Source organism: Rissa tridactyla, chromosome 5, assembly GCF_028500815.1.
Source record: "Rissa tridactyla isolate bRisTri1 chromosome 5, bRisTri1.patW.cur.20221130, whole genome shotgun sequence".
NCBI classification, from domain to species: Eukaryota; Metazoa; Chordata; class Aves; order Charadriiformes; family Laridae; genus Rissa; species Rissa tridactyla.
Window position 1 is genome coordinate 72966643 of NC_071470.1, and position 17100 is coordinate 72983742.

Sequence of the window (17100 nt, forward strand, 5' to 3'; positions counted from 1 at the left end):
GAGGTGAGATGACCTGCCTTAACATTTGAGAGCAGCTCAGCAACAGAAGCAAGAACAGATCCTACATCTCTAGAATAACCTGTCCAATACTTGACTTGCTTATTTCAAACTGGAAATTTGCATCATTTGCTGATGTACCCCTGAATTGTTCACACAGCATGTGATTATTCATTTATTATTCATTATTGGGCTAAAATTATCACAGATGTTGCTTTACTATTAAAAAAAAATCTCCTTATCCATTTTGTGTGAAAATACTAATCCACTGCTATTCCCCATTTCCATTATAATTCTCTCCAACTAAGGAAACTTCAGCATGTGAGCATAGCAAGCGTATTTTCATCTTCCAAATGACATACTCCATTGTCAATACTCTGAGGAGCTCAAATGAGTGGCTCAAGAGTTATTTATGAACGATGAAGCCTTTCACCTCCAAAGCATTGATTTTAATGTCTGAACCCTACATCCAGAGACAGAAATATATATTTAGGCTCTGCTGTGTGCATTACGTGAAATCAATTGGTAGTGTCAGTTCCAAGCAGACAAGTGCACAGGTGAAAACCATGGAAAAAAAAAAAACCAAACAAAAATAAACCACAAAGTGATAATTTGCATGAGGAAGGTGAATGCATAGGAAAAAATCAGTAGCTGAGGAGATGACATGGTTTGGATATGGTCTGAAGATGTGAGACCAGAGGATTCCACTTATGCCATGGAGGAAAGCAGAGCACGTTTCGCTCAGTGAAGCTGGAAGTGAAACGAAACAAGAAATCAAAGAAAAGCAATACATGGTACGAACACTGATTGCTTCTTCACCTTCCAGTTTCTCCTGAATACAGAGGGGATTTTCTTCCTCTTCTTTGTAGAATGAAGTCCTCTGTTCATGTAGAGCAGAGCAGAGCGAAGTAATGAGCGCCGTAGTTCTTTAATGATCCAAGTCATAAGGATTTATAACCCATTTTACAGCAATGTTGCCAACACCTTCCTAGCCACAAAAGCCTGCAAGGACTACTGATCAGGCTTTTGTATCATCTCTTTTCTCCTCAAAGAGCCTTTCAAACCTTTTCAGTTTCACAGTCACAAGTCTTGTCTATGCTGAGCAGTTCCTTAGCATTCCCCACTGTTTTCAACATCCACGCAGGTCCACCAGGAGTAGCAAGGGTGCAGTTTTTAATGACAGCTGGTCTGAATTGCTAGAGGCACTTTATGCTACTGCCCTCTAAATTTTTTAGGTAGGATTAGGTGACTGAGAAAACACGGGTGTTGGTTTTGCCCTAAAGCTCCTACAATTCCTAGGACTAGTGGAGCTGCACTGATAGCACAGATGGCAGTTTCGCCTGAAAGCTGAAAAATGGACCACGGAAGAGTGAGACAGTTGCCCTGCATCATTCCTCTCTCCTAGAAGATAATATTCATTCATACCTGTTAGTGCCGATCTGGAACTGTTAGTACATAACCTTCAATATTGCTTTATATAATTTTTCCAGTAATACATTTTTTCTTGTAAAAGCAGTCAAGACTAAAGTATATAGGAATATTTTCTTGCATGTATGAACACCAGGGAATCAGACCTGAACAGCGTATTTGAGGTTTTTACTACCTCTGAAACTGCAGGCCCTGGGGACTGGGTCACAGGCCACATACCATATTGACCAATCTATATTTCTAGATAGCATCATTATTTTCACTAGTGTATCCATTGAAATTATCATAAAGTTTAAAAGGCAAGAGAGATGCATAATGTACTCAGTTAAAAATTAACTGTTCTGACTTAGTATGAACATTCTATGCTTTTGTTTTATTCCTAACAAAACTGTTTATCTTGCATATATACAGTTTCTAGTCCTCTCTTTTGAGTTTACCTATTTTTGTTGTTACATTGCAAAATAATCACATTCCATTCTGTTCCATTAACCTCAGAAATAATGATTCTGTAGTCAATGGCCAAGAATTGGGGCCAGTGGAAAATACCAGCTCACAAATGCTCTAGGAGTGATCTAACATTGACATTAAATCACATCTTATTTCTAAAGAAATTGAACTCTCCAGCTAGGCACAGAAAAAACACAGTGATTATACGACAATCTCCATTATTTTAAATACTTAATTGTTTGACTTCCTGGATTAACAGTAGATTAAATATTTATGTTTAAAATTACTGAAACTAGGAATATTTGAGATTTTTCTACATATATCTTCCCTATTTTCCCTCCACTTCAAAAATAATTTATACTAATAAGAAGAGCTTCTTCCATCTAATAAAATTTATTTTAATTGAATGTGGGAACTGAGCCACTGAGGACGTGATTCACCCAAAGTCACCCTGGAAGCCTCTGGCAGAGGCATATAAGAACCCAGGTATTCTGAGTTACAAACACCATAGTTTTTGCCTATTTCCAGTATCGTCACAACAGTAACACGTATCAGCAGAGTAAACATTGACTTGGTAGCCTCTACATGTGTTTTCCAGTCTGGCTAATATCCAGGAAGGTGATCCTCACATAGACAAACTGAATCATCTTTGTATACTTATTTTCTTTCTAACATTTGATTATTATTTCTTTATTTTCATTCCAGTAATGTCTAAGGAGGTTCTGCATACTCTACAAATATACAACAGCAACAAACCCAAAGGTTTGCAAGTCCAGAGCTTGAAACCTTGATCTCTTTTTTCATGTCTCTGTTTTCCAGTATTTTTTCTTTGTATGTGTCAGCAAATGCTTTGAATTTCACAGTCATCTCCTCTTCTTTTTTATGTAATGTTGTGGTCTGTCAATAAAACTCAATTTGCTACTATTACAACTATTGCTTAAACTAGCAGCTCCATACAGTGAAGTAGCACTGCTGGGTTCAGGCCTATGTCTTACAATTTCTGGAAGACTGAAATGTGTGGATGGAAAAAAACCAGCTCAATTTATTTTAGGCTTGATCCCTAATCCGCTGCTTGCTGAAATCCATGGAAAGGCTCTCAGGCTCTTTCTGAGGGGAGGCAAACACACATTTTCCCCATATATGAGATATCTGTGGAAGATCAGGTAAATCGAAAAATTGGGTTGAGAGGCTGGAAGAAGTCAGGTGATGGCAGATCCTGTCAGTTCCCAAAAAGAGACTTATTCGCCCTATGAGTCAGATGATATTTCTTCTTAGAGCATCAGCTGGATCCTTAAGTGGAAAAGGTCGGAGAGGATGAGAAAGGTGGCTGAACACTTTTTAATCTTCCTTCTTCATTGAATTTTAGAACAAGGTATGGATTGTTTTTACCACACTAAAAATTAGAGCTGCCTCATGTTTACTTTGTATCCCCAGGTCTGCATCAGAAGCATTTCTGGGGAGCTGGGAACTAACCTTGCAGATGCTTTACACCAGCAGGTCAATTTAAAGTAACCACTTCAGCCTGTGTCTGTGCTTAAACTTGACATCAGAGTTTTCAACCTGAAGTACTGAATTAGCATCATTGAACTGGCTATGGAACAGTTTACATTGAAATGTCATCTGGAATTGATATTCCACACCGGAAAAAAAAATAGAGAACATGTGTTTCTTTGATGTAAATATTTTAGAAAGTCTAAACACAAAAGGCTGCGTCAAATTCCATCATATTTTGGATAGAATCTAGCTAAATGTTGCAGAAAAGAATCAAGAGGGGCTTCCAGCCTCTACTTAATGTAACAGAAAGCACAATTTTCACGTGATCTGTTAAGCTATAAGAGAGACAAACATGTGACAAGAGGTAATTGCATCACTTAATCCATACAGGAGGACATAAACCCCAAGGTGATAAGCACAATGTAAGAACTTGAAGTCGACTGAATTTTATTAGGCTCTTCATAGAATGATTTGGTTTGGAAGGGACCCTGAAGATCATCTAGTTCCAACCCCCCTGCCCTGGGCAGGGACACCTCCCACTAGACCAGGCTGCTCAAAGCCCCATCCAACGTGGCCTTGAACACATCCAGGGATGGAACATCCACAACCTCTCTGGGCAACATCTTCCTTCTTCTATCTGAAATCTGTAGCACAAACCAAACATTTTTTTGATTAAGGTCCAATTTAAAAATGCATTAACTTCTTAATTGAGAACATGGCTAGGAATCAGCAGTTCTGATGATCTTAGCATAGCGTGGGAAATAATGTTGGATAACTAAGCCTTCATTTAAGGGGAAAAATCTTTGATCTTTTACTGCATAGGCACAAATAGACTATCATTCAAATGCTGAAAGGCTTGAACTCTCCCATCCAAATGCGTGCAAGGGGGGATGTCAGACCTCTTAAGGCTGGTGAAAAAAGCTTGTCCCTTGGGGAAGCCAAGGAGAGCACTCCCAGGAACTCAGAGGGAGTTAAATGAACTCTGAAAGCTTCTGGGGATCTTCCCTTTCTTATCTACACACCTGAAAGCCTAAGAGACAGAGAGAAAGCCTCGGGCTGAGTTCTCACATTATTCTCCCCAGCTGCCTGAAGACCTGCTGACAGCTCCCTGTTTACCAGGAAGTTTGTTGGGTAGGAAAAGAAGGGAGGTCCTAATACTTCCTTTCTGTTGCTTCTTCCTGCACCCTTCAATATCCAATTCCTTGCCCTCAGGACATCAGAAGACAACTTCTAAGAAGCACAAATCACAGTGAAAGAACACAGCCCAGAAGGAAAAAGAAAGGGACAGAGAGCATGGAGGTTATGCCAACTTCAAGAAAGTCGAGAGGTCAGCTTCAGCAGTCCTGTGCCAAAGGAAAAATCTGGCATGGACCTATTCTCCGCACACAGCACAGCCCCTGACAATGCACAGCGAGATACAGAGCCCTCCGCAAATCATACCCACTATCAGACAACAGCTTGGGGGGTCCGCAGCAATGAGGGGGAAGCTAATCTCCACTCCTCTGGCACAGGAGTTATTCCAGGACTGAAAAGCAGACAAGCTACTCAGGTGGCAAAAGCTTTCTTGTCATGAGATCGATGTCTTGTGCTGCTCAGTGTGCACAGTTCTGCCTTAGGAATCCCATGGGAGAGCTGTGGAGAAAGCATGTATGGTGCTTTCTTGATCCCAAGTAGATGGAAAGGATCTGCACCTAAGAATCTTATCCTGAATCCACTTGGAAGAGTTTTGGATCAGGCCAGCAGGTAGGATCCATAGCTGAGAAGAACCCCCCCTCCATGGCCAGGGGGGTTGGAACAAGATGATCTTTAAAGTCCCTTCCAATCCAAACCATTCTATGATTCCAAAAAAAAAAAAAAAAAAAAAAAAAAAAAAATATGCTGTGACAACTGTCAGTCTGACAGTTATCTTTTTGGTACCAGCTCATTGAGATGGATTTGTTTTGAGATTTCAGGGGTATTTTCAATAATTTTTAGAGGCATACATAGTACAGAGAAGTAATTAGCAAAATTTCCACCGGCTTCAGTGGCAGCAGAACCTCACCTTCCACCTCTCAAACTCCAGAAATGTAATAACACGTTTACTTCAGGGCCCTCAGGAAACCCTGCGATAACACTGCTAATCTTGAATTGCAGAGCTTCTCCACCTCGACACTATTTCATGGAGGCCAAGATCTCCTTCTGCCCCCACCCCCTCAGAGGCTCTGAACAAGGAAACTTTCCCTGGATTTGGAACTTGTTCTTAGCCTCTTATTTTATTGCATAATTTTCAAGATTTTTTTTTCCTCTTTTCTTTCTAATCTAAGAAGGCACCAAAGTTGATTGTTAAAATCACAGGGAACGTCGTGATTGTGGCTGGAATGGGTTTGTCCTCTCTGACACAATTTTCAGGTGAGAACTGTTTAATAAATTGTCTTTTCATATACTGGTTGTAGCCGGGTATTATTTAGACTGAATTCAAAATCTGCCACAGACTTTCTTTTGTCATCTGGATTGTTGTTCTTCTGCATTTAACTTACATAAATGGTGTGCACTTCACATGAAATAGAAAAACTGGACACTCTTTTTAACATATTCTGTGTTATATAGCCATCTTGCTCTATAGAAATGCTTTTATTTCAAGTAGCTGGGAGAGAAAAACCTTCCTAACTTTGAAGCGTTTTTTATTGCATTGAACAGAGAGAGAGAGAGAGAGAAAGAGAGAGACTGTCAAATCCCATTTAATTTTTTAAAGTTAACTGTAAAGTTTTAATTAGGTCCTCTGAAGAAGAATTCTGTGATGCTTTATGGTTAAGAGTTAGCAATAGTATATGATCCACTGACTTCCATCATTAAGTTCAGTTGACAAAGGCCAACACAACTCTTTTCTTTGTAACTTTGTAACCATTTATGTTTGAGGTGAAGATGTTAATATGGAAATTTTGTGAGCTGGGAACGACTACGAACTCTATCATTGTAATTTATGACCTTTCATCTAAGGCCAAATGTAAAGGCAATCACAATTGTTCTATATCTCAAGGCCAGCACATAGCAGATGTATGAAATTTGGAGTGTTAGACGTAAACTTTTATTACCAAATTATAAATAATTTCTACCACTTACAATGTTCACCTTTCAAGTTCATCTTGATTCAAATGCAAGTGCAACATCTCGCTGATTTCCATGAGTTATACAGCTGGAAAAGCTCTGTCATAGTACACTATGAAAGGATAAAGCAATGCAGTATTTAAAAGAACCTACTGATAGCAAGGTATGCAACATTTTAGATCAAAATCCTTTTTCATCTAAATGATAAACAAACAAAAAGAGAATCATGAGCCAATGACGTCTTAATTTTATTTTCACTCTTGAAGCTTTGAAATCTTTAAGGAGTCCATTGAATGTGAATTACTTAAATCCTTTGAAGACCACCTTCCTGAGGTCATTGGGATTTTGTCACTCAGGAAATAACACATTCTTTAGGTTGCCTAATAACAGATGTGATGACATAATCTTCCTGAATGTACAAGATGGGAATTCTCTTCCCAGGTGCGAACTGTGCTACACCAAAGTGCTCAGCAACATATGCCTTCCTGCATAAAGGTTAATTTACCACTAGGAACAGCATGGGAGACTGCTTCAAGACCTATGGCAAACCAAGGAAAATTACCTATGATTTGGGTTCATGACTTGGTCTCAAACCATGAAAGGATACAAAACTTGCCAATCTCAATGCCCATGGTTCAAAATAGATATGTTTGTGAGGTTAATAGGGTATGAGGCAGGAAAGCTGAAGGATTTTGTTGACTGACATCAACCAACCAAAGTATCTACAGACATAGAAACTGTAACTAAATATATGCCTAAAGTAGCTAGAATGCAGCCTATTGCACAGAAGGCAAAATAGCTCAGCAGGTTCTGATGGCTAGCAAAAAAAGAAATACACGCTACAAAGACAAAGTCATAAGAAATAAAACAAAGAGAAAGGGTCCCAAAGCATAAAATATCCCTAGCTAGGCTTGCAAAATTGTCACAAAAATTTACTATCCCAGGCATGGAAAATATACTTGCCCAGTCTTTATCACAGAGATTGATAACAATTCCCTTATCAAAGTACTACACTGAAGCCAGGCAGCCAAATAAAACTTTGCAGGCCTGCTCCACGGAGTAACTATTTTACGTTCCTTTTCAGCTTCAAGCACTAGATATAATCAAGCACAGTTGGATGCTCCTGATTAACATGTCGGTTGCCTGGAAACACAGGCACAACGTGGCTCAACTTTCCTGGCCATAACTATGCTTGAACTCTGGGACAGCCAGGTGAACTGTGTCAGGTTTGCAGACCTCGCCTCTTAAAGCCTTTTAGCCTAAGCTTTGGGAAAAAAATATTACTGGATATGTGTTCAAAAAGAGAAGATAAACAACTCCGGAAGGAAGAAAGAATACAAGTCTGTGTTCTGAAAAGCCATAGTACGTTTTCTTCATATCATGAGAATTAAGAGTTTCACCAAGATACTAAATCAACAATGGAAGAATAAAATTCCAGTCCAGAAGCTTTCACAGCTGATTAACTCCTGCCACAATACTAAATTCCTGCCCCCCCCCCCCAAAAAAAAAAAAAAAAGTATTTTCCAGACATTAGGGGATAGCTGGGGGGAAGGGGGGAAGACAGGTGAGAAGATGGGGAGAAATGAAAGGCAAAAGTTCGGTTTCTTTTTGTGCCATGTTCTTTCCAGGTGATATTTGAAAAAAAAATAAGTCTCTTCGCTTCTATGTTCACTAATTCATCTGTAAAATGAACTGAGCAACACTTTCCTATACAGCTCTGGTACGGACATCTACACGGAGATCTGCGAGACACTCACTTATTTCTCTGATAAGGCCCATGTAAGACAAGATCATTTTGAAATTAATAGGATCTTGTTATAGTAGAATATAATTATAGAGAATTGTACAATCACGTGGATTGGAAGTGACCTTTACGATCATCGAGTCCAACCATTGACCTAACACCCAAACCACCACTAAACCGTGTCCCTAATACTGGATCGTATAATTTTTCCACAAGAAATCGATGGGATTTTGGGGTGCAAGTGTAAGAAAGCCATAAAAAACGCGTCTCTCTGAGGAAATCGGGGTTTAGCCAATGAAAGGTCCTAGGGGTGAAGCCCTGCCAGCACACCCTGATGGCGTTTTGGGGGAGATATATGAAAAATCCATAGCTTTCAGGCCGCTGCAGTGGGAAGCCAGCCGGGGCCCGCGGCCTCTCATGGCCCAAGCGCCCAACGCCGGGGAGGAACCCCCTGGAAACCACGGACTCGAGCGGGGAAACCCTCACCCTCGGGGACCGGCAATCGCTACCTCACCTTGCGGGCCGGCACTGAGGAAGGCGGGCAGCGGCCGCCCCTTCCCGCCCACAGGCTCCTCCCCGCGCCTTCTCGACACCGGCGAGGTTTGTCCCCGCCGAGGCGCCGTAGCGGGGCGGTGCTGACTGGGCCGGCGGGAAGGGGCGCAGGCGGCGGGTGAGTACGGGCCGGGGGCCCCTTCACGGGCCCCCGGCGAGGGAAGGTGTGGGGGAGGCCCCTGAGGGGTGTGTGTACCCCCCGCCGCCGCGTGCGTGGCCGTTACTGGTGGTCACTGCAGCCGTTGGTTCTGCCGTTTTAATCTTCGTGAGGGCGGGCGAGCTGCCCGGCGGTTCAAAACGCCGTTGTTTTTCCAGGAAAGGTTGGGATATATAAAGCGGCGACGGCAGCCGCCGGGCTGTGAGGTGTGTGTGGAATCATGGAATGGTTCGGGTTGGAAGGGATCTTAAAGATCATCTGGTTCCAACCCCCCTGCCCTGGGCAGGGACACCTCCCACTGGACCAGGTTACTCAAAGCCCCATCCAGCCTGGCCTCGGACACCTCCAGGGATGGGGCATCCACAGCTTCTCTGGGCAACCTGTTCCAGTGCCTCACCACCCTCACAGTAAATAATTTTTTCCTCATAAATTTGTGAGCTGAGATCAAAAAATCCTTCTCTTGCTGCTGCTGCAGCACAGGCTCCTGTGTACAGAGCATGCATTGGCTTCTCCCTCCATCCCCTAAAGGTATGAACCACTTATTGTGGCTTAGCTCTCTAGTTTTAGTAAAACCATTTTAGCAAAAGGTGTTACAGAGGTGATGAGGCCTTTGGCTCTGTTGGAAGTTTACAAGATGCACAGCGTGGCAAACAAGGATTCTCATTAATAATTTCAGAGGTTATAAAATGCCAAAGGGAAAGCTTAATACTATGTCTCTAGGAGCTCTGTCTCTCCACTTCCACCCTTAAGGCTTTGCTTTTATCTCCAGTATTTTCTCCTACTGAAAGTATTAAGAGTCAGGGGAGTGCCTGTCTGTACTAGACGTTTAAAGACCATATGTAAGCTTGTTGCTTATCCAGATGTTTTCTCTCACTTCTCTTCCCAGCTTACTGGAGAAGATCAAGATGAGTCTACGGAAGCAAACCCCTAGTGACTTCCTAAAGCAAATCATTGGAAGGCCAGTTGTTGTAAAATTAAATTCTGGAGTAGATTATCGAGGTAGGTTCTCCATCTGTCTTTCAAGCTGAGTAAAGTAATTGTTTGGGGAGGCTAGGACAGATGCATTGCTTTTGGAAAGCAAAACAGCGTGATCCAGAATCTTGGAGTATGTGAATATAAATCTCAGAATGGTGACGTTAAAAATAGGAAATCAACTCTGGAGAAACTGATAAAAAGGAGGTTATCAGTGGGTTTAGAGATTAAAACTACTTATCTAAATAATTAGCGTCCTTAGTCACAGATGGCTAGACTGGAGTTTCAGGATGATTCTGGGTTTCTAAACTGATACTTGTAAAGACTGGCTGTAATTACAATTCCTGGAATGGTCAGGCAGTCCCTGTTTCAGTGCTGTGATAGCAACTGTTGTTGGAACTACCCTTCTCTTCACCTTCCTGTTCTCCAGTTCCTAGTATAGACCTTGGTACAGAAAAGCTTCAAACAGTAAATTGTGCTATCAGTACTAAGCCTACTATCCCACAAGGGATGAAAGAGTTATTTACATTCTTGGTTGAACAACTACCTAGACACATCTTGGGTCAATACTCATGGAGATACAGTAGAAAGCTTAGCGTGGCTTTTGCTGCTATATGCCCAGTTCCTTTTAACACAGTCCAGCAGTTTTATCCCAGAACTCTTCAGCCTATCTGTATACCTTCCTGCACTGTATGTAGGATCATAGGGGTTTCTAACCAGTAAATTAAACTTCTCTGTTCAGTGAAATGTCCTGGTGCTACTCCCATTAGGATAAGACTATCGGCCTGTCTAATTTTTTTTAGTAGTATCCAAACTTAAAACTATCATGTATCTCCTATTGTGCACAATTTAGACATTTTATTCTGGAATTACTTAAACGTTATGGTCCTGCTACAGATCACTGCTTCAGATAGGTTTAATTCAATTGGCGCAGTTTAGCACTCGTGAGAGGAGACTTGTTTGTGCTGTGACAAGGAATCTTTGTATTATGACAGATTTAAATTGTTATTGTTCACTGACAGAGCAAGCAGTGCCTTCTTTTCCCTTCCCATTCCTCTTTAGTGTCTCTCAGCTGAGAAAATTTGCAATGTGTCATTTCTTTGAGAACCACATTATCTGAGCACTTCAGGTGGGGTTGGTGGCTTAAAATCTTCACTGCTTCTCATCAGTCTTTGGTCTCTGTTAATTCTTTCTTGCAGGAGAATGTAGTGACACCTCATTAAAGTCAATTAAAGTCATCATTTACTACACAAGGCAGGGCCAAACCAGATTTAGTTTTTAGATGCACCTTTTTTTTTTTTTTTTTTTTTTGAGAACATCGGTACTTTCTGCTCAGTAAGATCCATTTGTAACTGCTGCAAATAATCTACTTCACCTTCCTGTCAAAGCTATCTTAACATGCCTACCAGGAATTGAACGGTAGTTCCTTTGAACACCCTTATTTGTTACTGGAATTTTTTCCCCTCCCTTCCTTACTTCCCTCTGCTCTCCTTCCTTCCCACTTGATGTGATCCTGTGGTTAAAAACATGTATACTGTTCTCATTTGAAAACAGTGCACTCAGTTTGTTTTCTGCAGAAATTTGACCAATATTAAAAAAAAATAAATTAAAAAAAGCCAGCATCTCAGCCTTTTGCTGCAGATCGGTCTAGATTTTCTCTCTAGACCACGTTGCTAATTTTGTGTCTGTACCTCCACCCTCCGAGCCACCACACACACAAACACAGCCTAATACAAGTGTTGACGTGTAACTGTAAAATGTCCTGATTTGCTGCCAAGCGCTGCGCATGTCTAAGGGAAGAAGCCCTGGGAAAGTAATCAGTGATAAATTAATATGTATGATTTCTGTGTGTAAAGATGGATATGTACATTAAAACATCTCTACATATAGATAAAACACTAGCCAGGATTTAATGCCATTAGTGGCCTGAGAGTAAATACAAAGAAAAGGAGGAAGAGAATGAGACAGCCGTGAATGCACTCTAGGAACAAGAGTTTGAAAATACTGTATTTATGGCCTACTGAGTAGTAGCTTAAGAAAATCCACACAGTCCAATTTTAATTTTGGACAAACATTTTTTTGTTTTCTGTTGTTACATGGAGCACTCAGGATTACTGGAGTGAAAGAGTTCTGACTTCTGTTTAGTTTGGGGTGCATTTAGTAACACTTTGTGAGCAGTCAGTTTTTCCTCCGTGTGTGGAAACAGAGGAAAGAAAAACATAAAGGAAAATAATCCTCGAACTGTTACAGGTTGGCAGGAGAACTTGAATTCCTAATTACTTAATGGAAGATATTACAGTAGCACTTCTGAAAACTGAGAGTATGTCCTCAAGGAGGATTCCAAGAGTGGAGTTTCTCCCCCTCCCCAAGTACAGCCAATACGCTATATTTTGAGTTTTAATGCCAGGTAAATAAATTAGGAGTTTTTCAAACAGATGAAAAAATTATTTTAGTAGTATTATCTTTGTATATAAGCATGAAGTCAGGAAAACACATGTACAAGATGGAGATAATTAATACAGCTTTTTACAAGTTGTTTTGTGCATGATTAACAAATCAGATTCTTTACATTCAGTTCCTTACATGAATAATTTGTTTGTTGATCAGGTGAGTTAAATTTATAGACGGCCATGGTTCTGATCTCAGGGGTGGGTGTAAACACCAAGGAGTGATTTTTGAATTAAAAAATGCCATCATGCTGCCAGCACGTAGGAAGTACTGTGTGAACAAGGTACAGCCTTCAACAGGGGCTGTGAGAAGTGAGAACATAAATACTTGTCTAAAAATCAGTGCTACTCAAATGCATATTCGCCTGATCAAAAGGATATCTAATATTACAAGTGGCAAGGCTTTTTTTCTTGAGTTGCATTAATTAAACAGTGTAATTTTATTTTTGTAGGAAGATTTCAACGTCATTTGAAAACCCTTTGCCTGTTGAAAGTTATGTAGAATTTTGTTTAGAGCAATACAGAGACTTGCAGTCAGTGTTCTTCTAGAGCTGTATTCATGAAGATAAATAGAAAAAAGTGTGTACGGTGTCCTGCATTAAAAGGGTTGTTTTTCTGCTATATCCTTCACAAGTTTTGATGAAAACTCAATTTACATAACCTTGTCCTTCGGTTATCCAGTTACACTTAATGTCACAGGTTCTTTTCAGGTGTGCAGCTTAAAACACAAGTGAGAAGGGACAACTTAAACTTTCAAAGTGGAAATTGCCAGTCATGCCTTACTGACTTCTTCCACACAGCCCCCACCCCACCCCGCCTTACATCAGCTGATAAAGTTGCTACTGGAGTGCCTGGAGTTCCTCACTCCCGGTTTAATTCTTTGAAGAATACTCTCATCTACTGACTCATCTGGACAAGCTTGGGCTTTTCGTTTGTTATGAAGATACAGGTTTTTTCCGTGCTATTCAAACACAATGCATTTTTGTTTATTTTAAAATAAGTTTAAGCTTTTAAACTGTCACTTGTCTTCAGGTGTCCTGGCTTGCCTGGATGGGTACATGAATATAGCTCTGGAACAGACTGAAGAATACGTAAATGGACAATTAAAGAACAAGTACGGGGACGCATTTATCCGAGGAAATAATGGTAACTCCTCCTCCTTATGTTATTGCTTAGAATATTAGTTTTACACTTTCTTGGAAACCTTAACATCTTTACTTTTTACAGTTTCACTTTTCAGTGTCTGCGCTTTTCTGCACTCCTCTGGCCCTTTTTGCCTCTGAACTTGAAGTTCATTTAGAGAAGCATGCTCTTTTCTAGCCTTCCTTAGAGCTTATTTACTGTCACTTGACAGGTTTACTCTTTTGCGCTTGCTGCCTGCTTAGATGGCCTCTGTTCCATAGAAGTTTCTGTGGTTTGCCAGGCAAGCTACTGTGTAAATTTATGATACAGTATAGATATTGATGACAGTGTAATATTTTCTTGCGATACAGTTGTCCAGACCTGAATGAATGCTGTTCATTAGTATGGAAGCTATTTTCATCTTTATGGGTAAAGATTTTACCACCAGTCAAGAAAAAAAAAAAAAAAACCACAAAAACCCCCAACTTGTACTTTACTATTGAGCCTTTGAATATCCCAGTGCAGTAGGTGAATTTCAGTGCATTTCAAGGACAATCCCAGGCTCCTGAAATGTCTCTGGTATCAGTTAGGCTGTAATAGCAGGACATGCCAGGGAGATGAATATCTAAAAATAGAAAGGGTTCACAAGTGAGATGTGAAGAGGCTTGTAGAGAAGGTAAATGAAGCAGAGTTTGACCAAGTTACTTGAGAAGAAAACAGAGGACAGGAAGGAGGGAGGGAATAAACAGAAACAAGAACCAAATCCCATGTTACAAAAAGAGTCAAAGAGAATGCAGCAGCAGTGTGCAAGAGTGTTTTGGGAGGAGAAATAATCCTTGAATGAGGCCAAATGCTTTTTGCAAGGAATTTGGATTATTATGCCAAGGAGTGCAGTGACATTGCAGCTGGAGAATCAATTATGGAAATAAGAATCTTTTGTAAAAGTTAAAACAAATGAATAAGAGAGGCAGGAGGCTGAAGAAAAGGCTGAGCGGAGAACTTAAGACATCGCGGGTTTAGGGCGCGTGATGGAGTTTCATGTTGTGAATGGATCCGCTCTGGGTATGTCACCAGCCAAGCGGAGAGAAGATATCTGCTACTTCATAGGTAATCGCTAGCTTTGCCTTAAGTGCTTGGGATTTCCAGCTTTTGTTTAAAGCTCATAGCATTCGTGTCTGACACCTGTAATTCTGCTGCTTAGAAACTCTCTCAGGCTTCAGTAATGCTACAGGGTAGCTGGCTTTATTCTGCCTGCATCTGCTGGCGTGTAATTTGGCTATGAGTATAATAAATACTGAACTAAAGTGATAGCATTTCTTGAAACCTGGACTTAAAAGTTTCCTGGCTTTGTTCATGCTGCATGGGATTCATTACACTATTGTTGTAAAAGCCATGGAAATAAGATGTTTTAAATAAACAGGTTTCTGCATGTTATTTACCAGGGCCCTCTTATGTGTGCCGCTTTCTCCTTTTCACAGTGTTGTACATAAGCACCCAGAAGAGGAGGATGTGAAGATGCCAGAAGGACGCTGTTTTGTACTTGTGAAGCTCTTCAAAGTGATGAGCCCTATTTGATTTGTAGTTGTTAATCCACAGGTGAAATACACAAGTGTTTAAATATTTTTTTAAATAAATGTAAATTAGTGTAAACTTGCTGAATGTTTTTGTTTCAAAGCATTGCTTTGTTCCACTGTACAGAAAAAAAATAAAAGAGAAGCATGTAACAGTGCCGCAAGCCTAATTCAAAGCAACAGCTCGTTTAATTATGCTAACAGTTACAGAAATACTGATTGGAAGGTAAGCAGGCGTGGAGTAATTGCAAATCACAGCCTTGTATTGATGGCAAAACAATAGTTTTACTGATGTTGGGAAGGGAAATGCTAATGTTTTGGTTACAATGACCTGTCCCTTTTGGAAAACACAAGGTCAGCTTTAAATGCCAGTCTAGTAAGAGTCATCGGGTAAAAAGTTCAGCTGTCTAAAAAATCTTGAATTGTGGATTGAATCAAGGGATGTAACAGTGACACTTCAACAGTTAGGGGTGGGGACAGAATTGAATCAAATGGAATAAAGCCCTAAGGGTGCAAGGAAAGCTCTGTGCCAGCTGAGGAAGCCAGTCACAGGTGAAAGGCTCTCAGCTGGCATGGCAACACAGCTAGTAGCTGCTTCACCTTCTGCTTCTGTGCCCCCCACCCTACCTCACCTTGCAGCTACCTTTTTTTCCGCCCCACACCTCTACCAATAACTATAGACTTGGACAATAAAAAGCAATTTTAACTAATATCTAAAGCTACTCCTGAAAACAGACTAGGAATCTGAAAGCTTTTGTAAACATGCCACGTGTATCCTCTTCAGACAGTTCACTCTCTTCCATCCACTTCCCCCCCAGCAACCTAGTACCACCTATACATTCTTTCTCTTTATGTGCTAGCCAAAATAGAACAAACACATGAAGCTTATAGTATGGGATATGCATTAGGGAGGAGGATCCTCTGTGCAGGCAACAGAGTCAGAACTTGTTTGTTTATATTTTGCAGCAGTGCTCCCAGATAATCAAAACCCGTGAGTAAGTCCAGCACAGTTTTACATGGATACTTACACCAATCTATAAAATATCTTTTCTCCTTTTACATGCAGTCAGACAAGGAAAAAAACCCTGAACATTCAGATATTTCTTAGTCTGAGTGTTACTGCACTTATCCAGATACTCAGAATGTTTTCTTGTTCCTCAAAACAAAGCTCTAAGTTAGGGTAATGTACCTCATGGTGAGGTTATTTAGCCAGTTTTCTTAAATGAGTTTTCTGAAGCCCTGCTTTATTCTTTGGGCAGTTTATACTGCCTCCAGGAACAAAAATACTTCTAGTTGTGGATGGATGAACACAAGACAATTGTGTGAATGTAACATTGGCCCCATTCTTTTCAAGTACCAGTAGCTCTAATGCAAGCAGGGAATTGTAACATTTCAATTATCCAAGGCAGAGAATGCGAGTTGCAAATTTTTGAAGTTTTCTTTTTGTTGTTTTTTTTTTTTTTTTTTTAAGATCAAGGAGTAGTTCTAAATTATTTTGCAATCAGTAACTAACCTTTCCACATTCAACATTTCAGAAGCCACTACAGAACATACAAATAGAGATGCTACTTTTATAATATGCTTCAATAACCTACCATTTATCTGACAAGGGTTGAAAAGGGTCCAGGATGTAAGTACAAATCATCAACAGTTGTGATCTGCTACTTCAGATGATCTAATCACATATTAAACTCTGAACTTAAAAAATATTATGTAGTTTATATGCTGAGGGTTTTTTTTAATGTATTCTAGATCACGAAGACACTAATTTATTATGTGAGGTATATAGGAAAAATTAACTGCATTAAACATGAGCTGTTGTAATTCATATTCAAATTTCAAAAGTAGCTAAAGAAATTAAACATTTAATTCCCACAATCACTGACCTTTACATTTTACGAGATTTTTTCCTCCTTAATTCAGTTTTCAGCCCCTATATTTAAATAAAGTGAACATTAAAGCTCAACTTCAATGAGGCAGTCCAATATTTGGATGTAGTCTGTTTTGATTTGGATAAAGCATTCATCTTGGATTTATTTTACTTATTTTTTAGATTTTGTTTTGACTTACTATATTCTGTAGGAC

General features: G+C 40.1%; 1 protein-coding gene across 2 annotated transcripts; it reads left to right on the forward strand.

Moving 5' to 3' along the window:
* The first annotated feature begins 8787 nt into the window (after positions 1-8787).
* LSM6 (LSM6 homolog, U6 small nuclear RNA and mRNA degradation associated) lies at positions 8788-15185 on the forward strand. 2 transcript variants are annotated; one of them, XM_054204075.1, is made up of 4 exons: positions 8788-8864; positions 9790-9902; positions 13355-13468; positions 14923-15185. In XM_054204075.1, exons 2-4 carry the CDS (start codon positions 9809-9811, stop codon positions 14955-14957), a joined length of 243 nt encoding a protein of 80 aa, XP_054060050.1. In that variant the 5' UTR covers positions 8788-8864; positions 9790-9808; the 3' UTR covers positions 14958-15185. The 2 variants fall into 2 exon arrangements, with proteins under 2 accessions (XP_054060050.1, XP_054060051.1); XM_054204076.1 differs by lacking the exon at positions 8788-8864 and adding an exon at positions 9052-9431.
* Positions 15186-17100: the final 1915 nt, after the last annotated feature.

Bases quoted from the DNA above. Each gene is read 5' to 3' on its own strand.
- LSM6 (XM_054204075.1), top strand. From the start codon at position 9,809: ATGAGTCTACGGAAGCAAACCCCTAGTGACTTCCTAAAGCAAATCATT. The intron at 9,903-13,354 runs GTAGGTTCTCCA...ACTTGTCTTCAG, and splicing joins TTCTGGAGTAGATTATCGAG to GTGTCCTGGCTTGCCTGGAT. The intron at 13,469-14,922 runs GTAACTCCTCCT...TCCTTTTCACAG, and splicing joins ATTTATCCGAGGAAATAATG to TGTTGTACATAAGCACCCAG.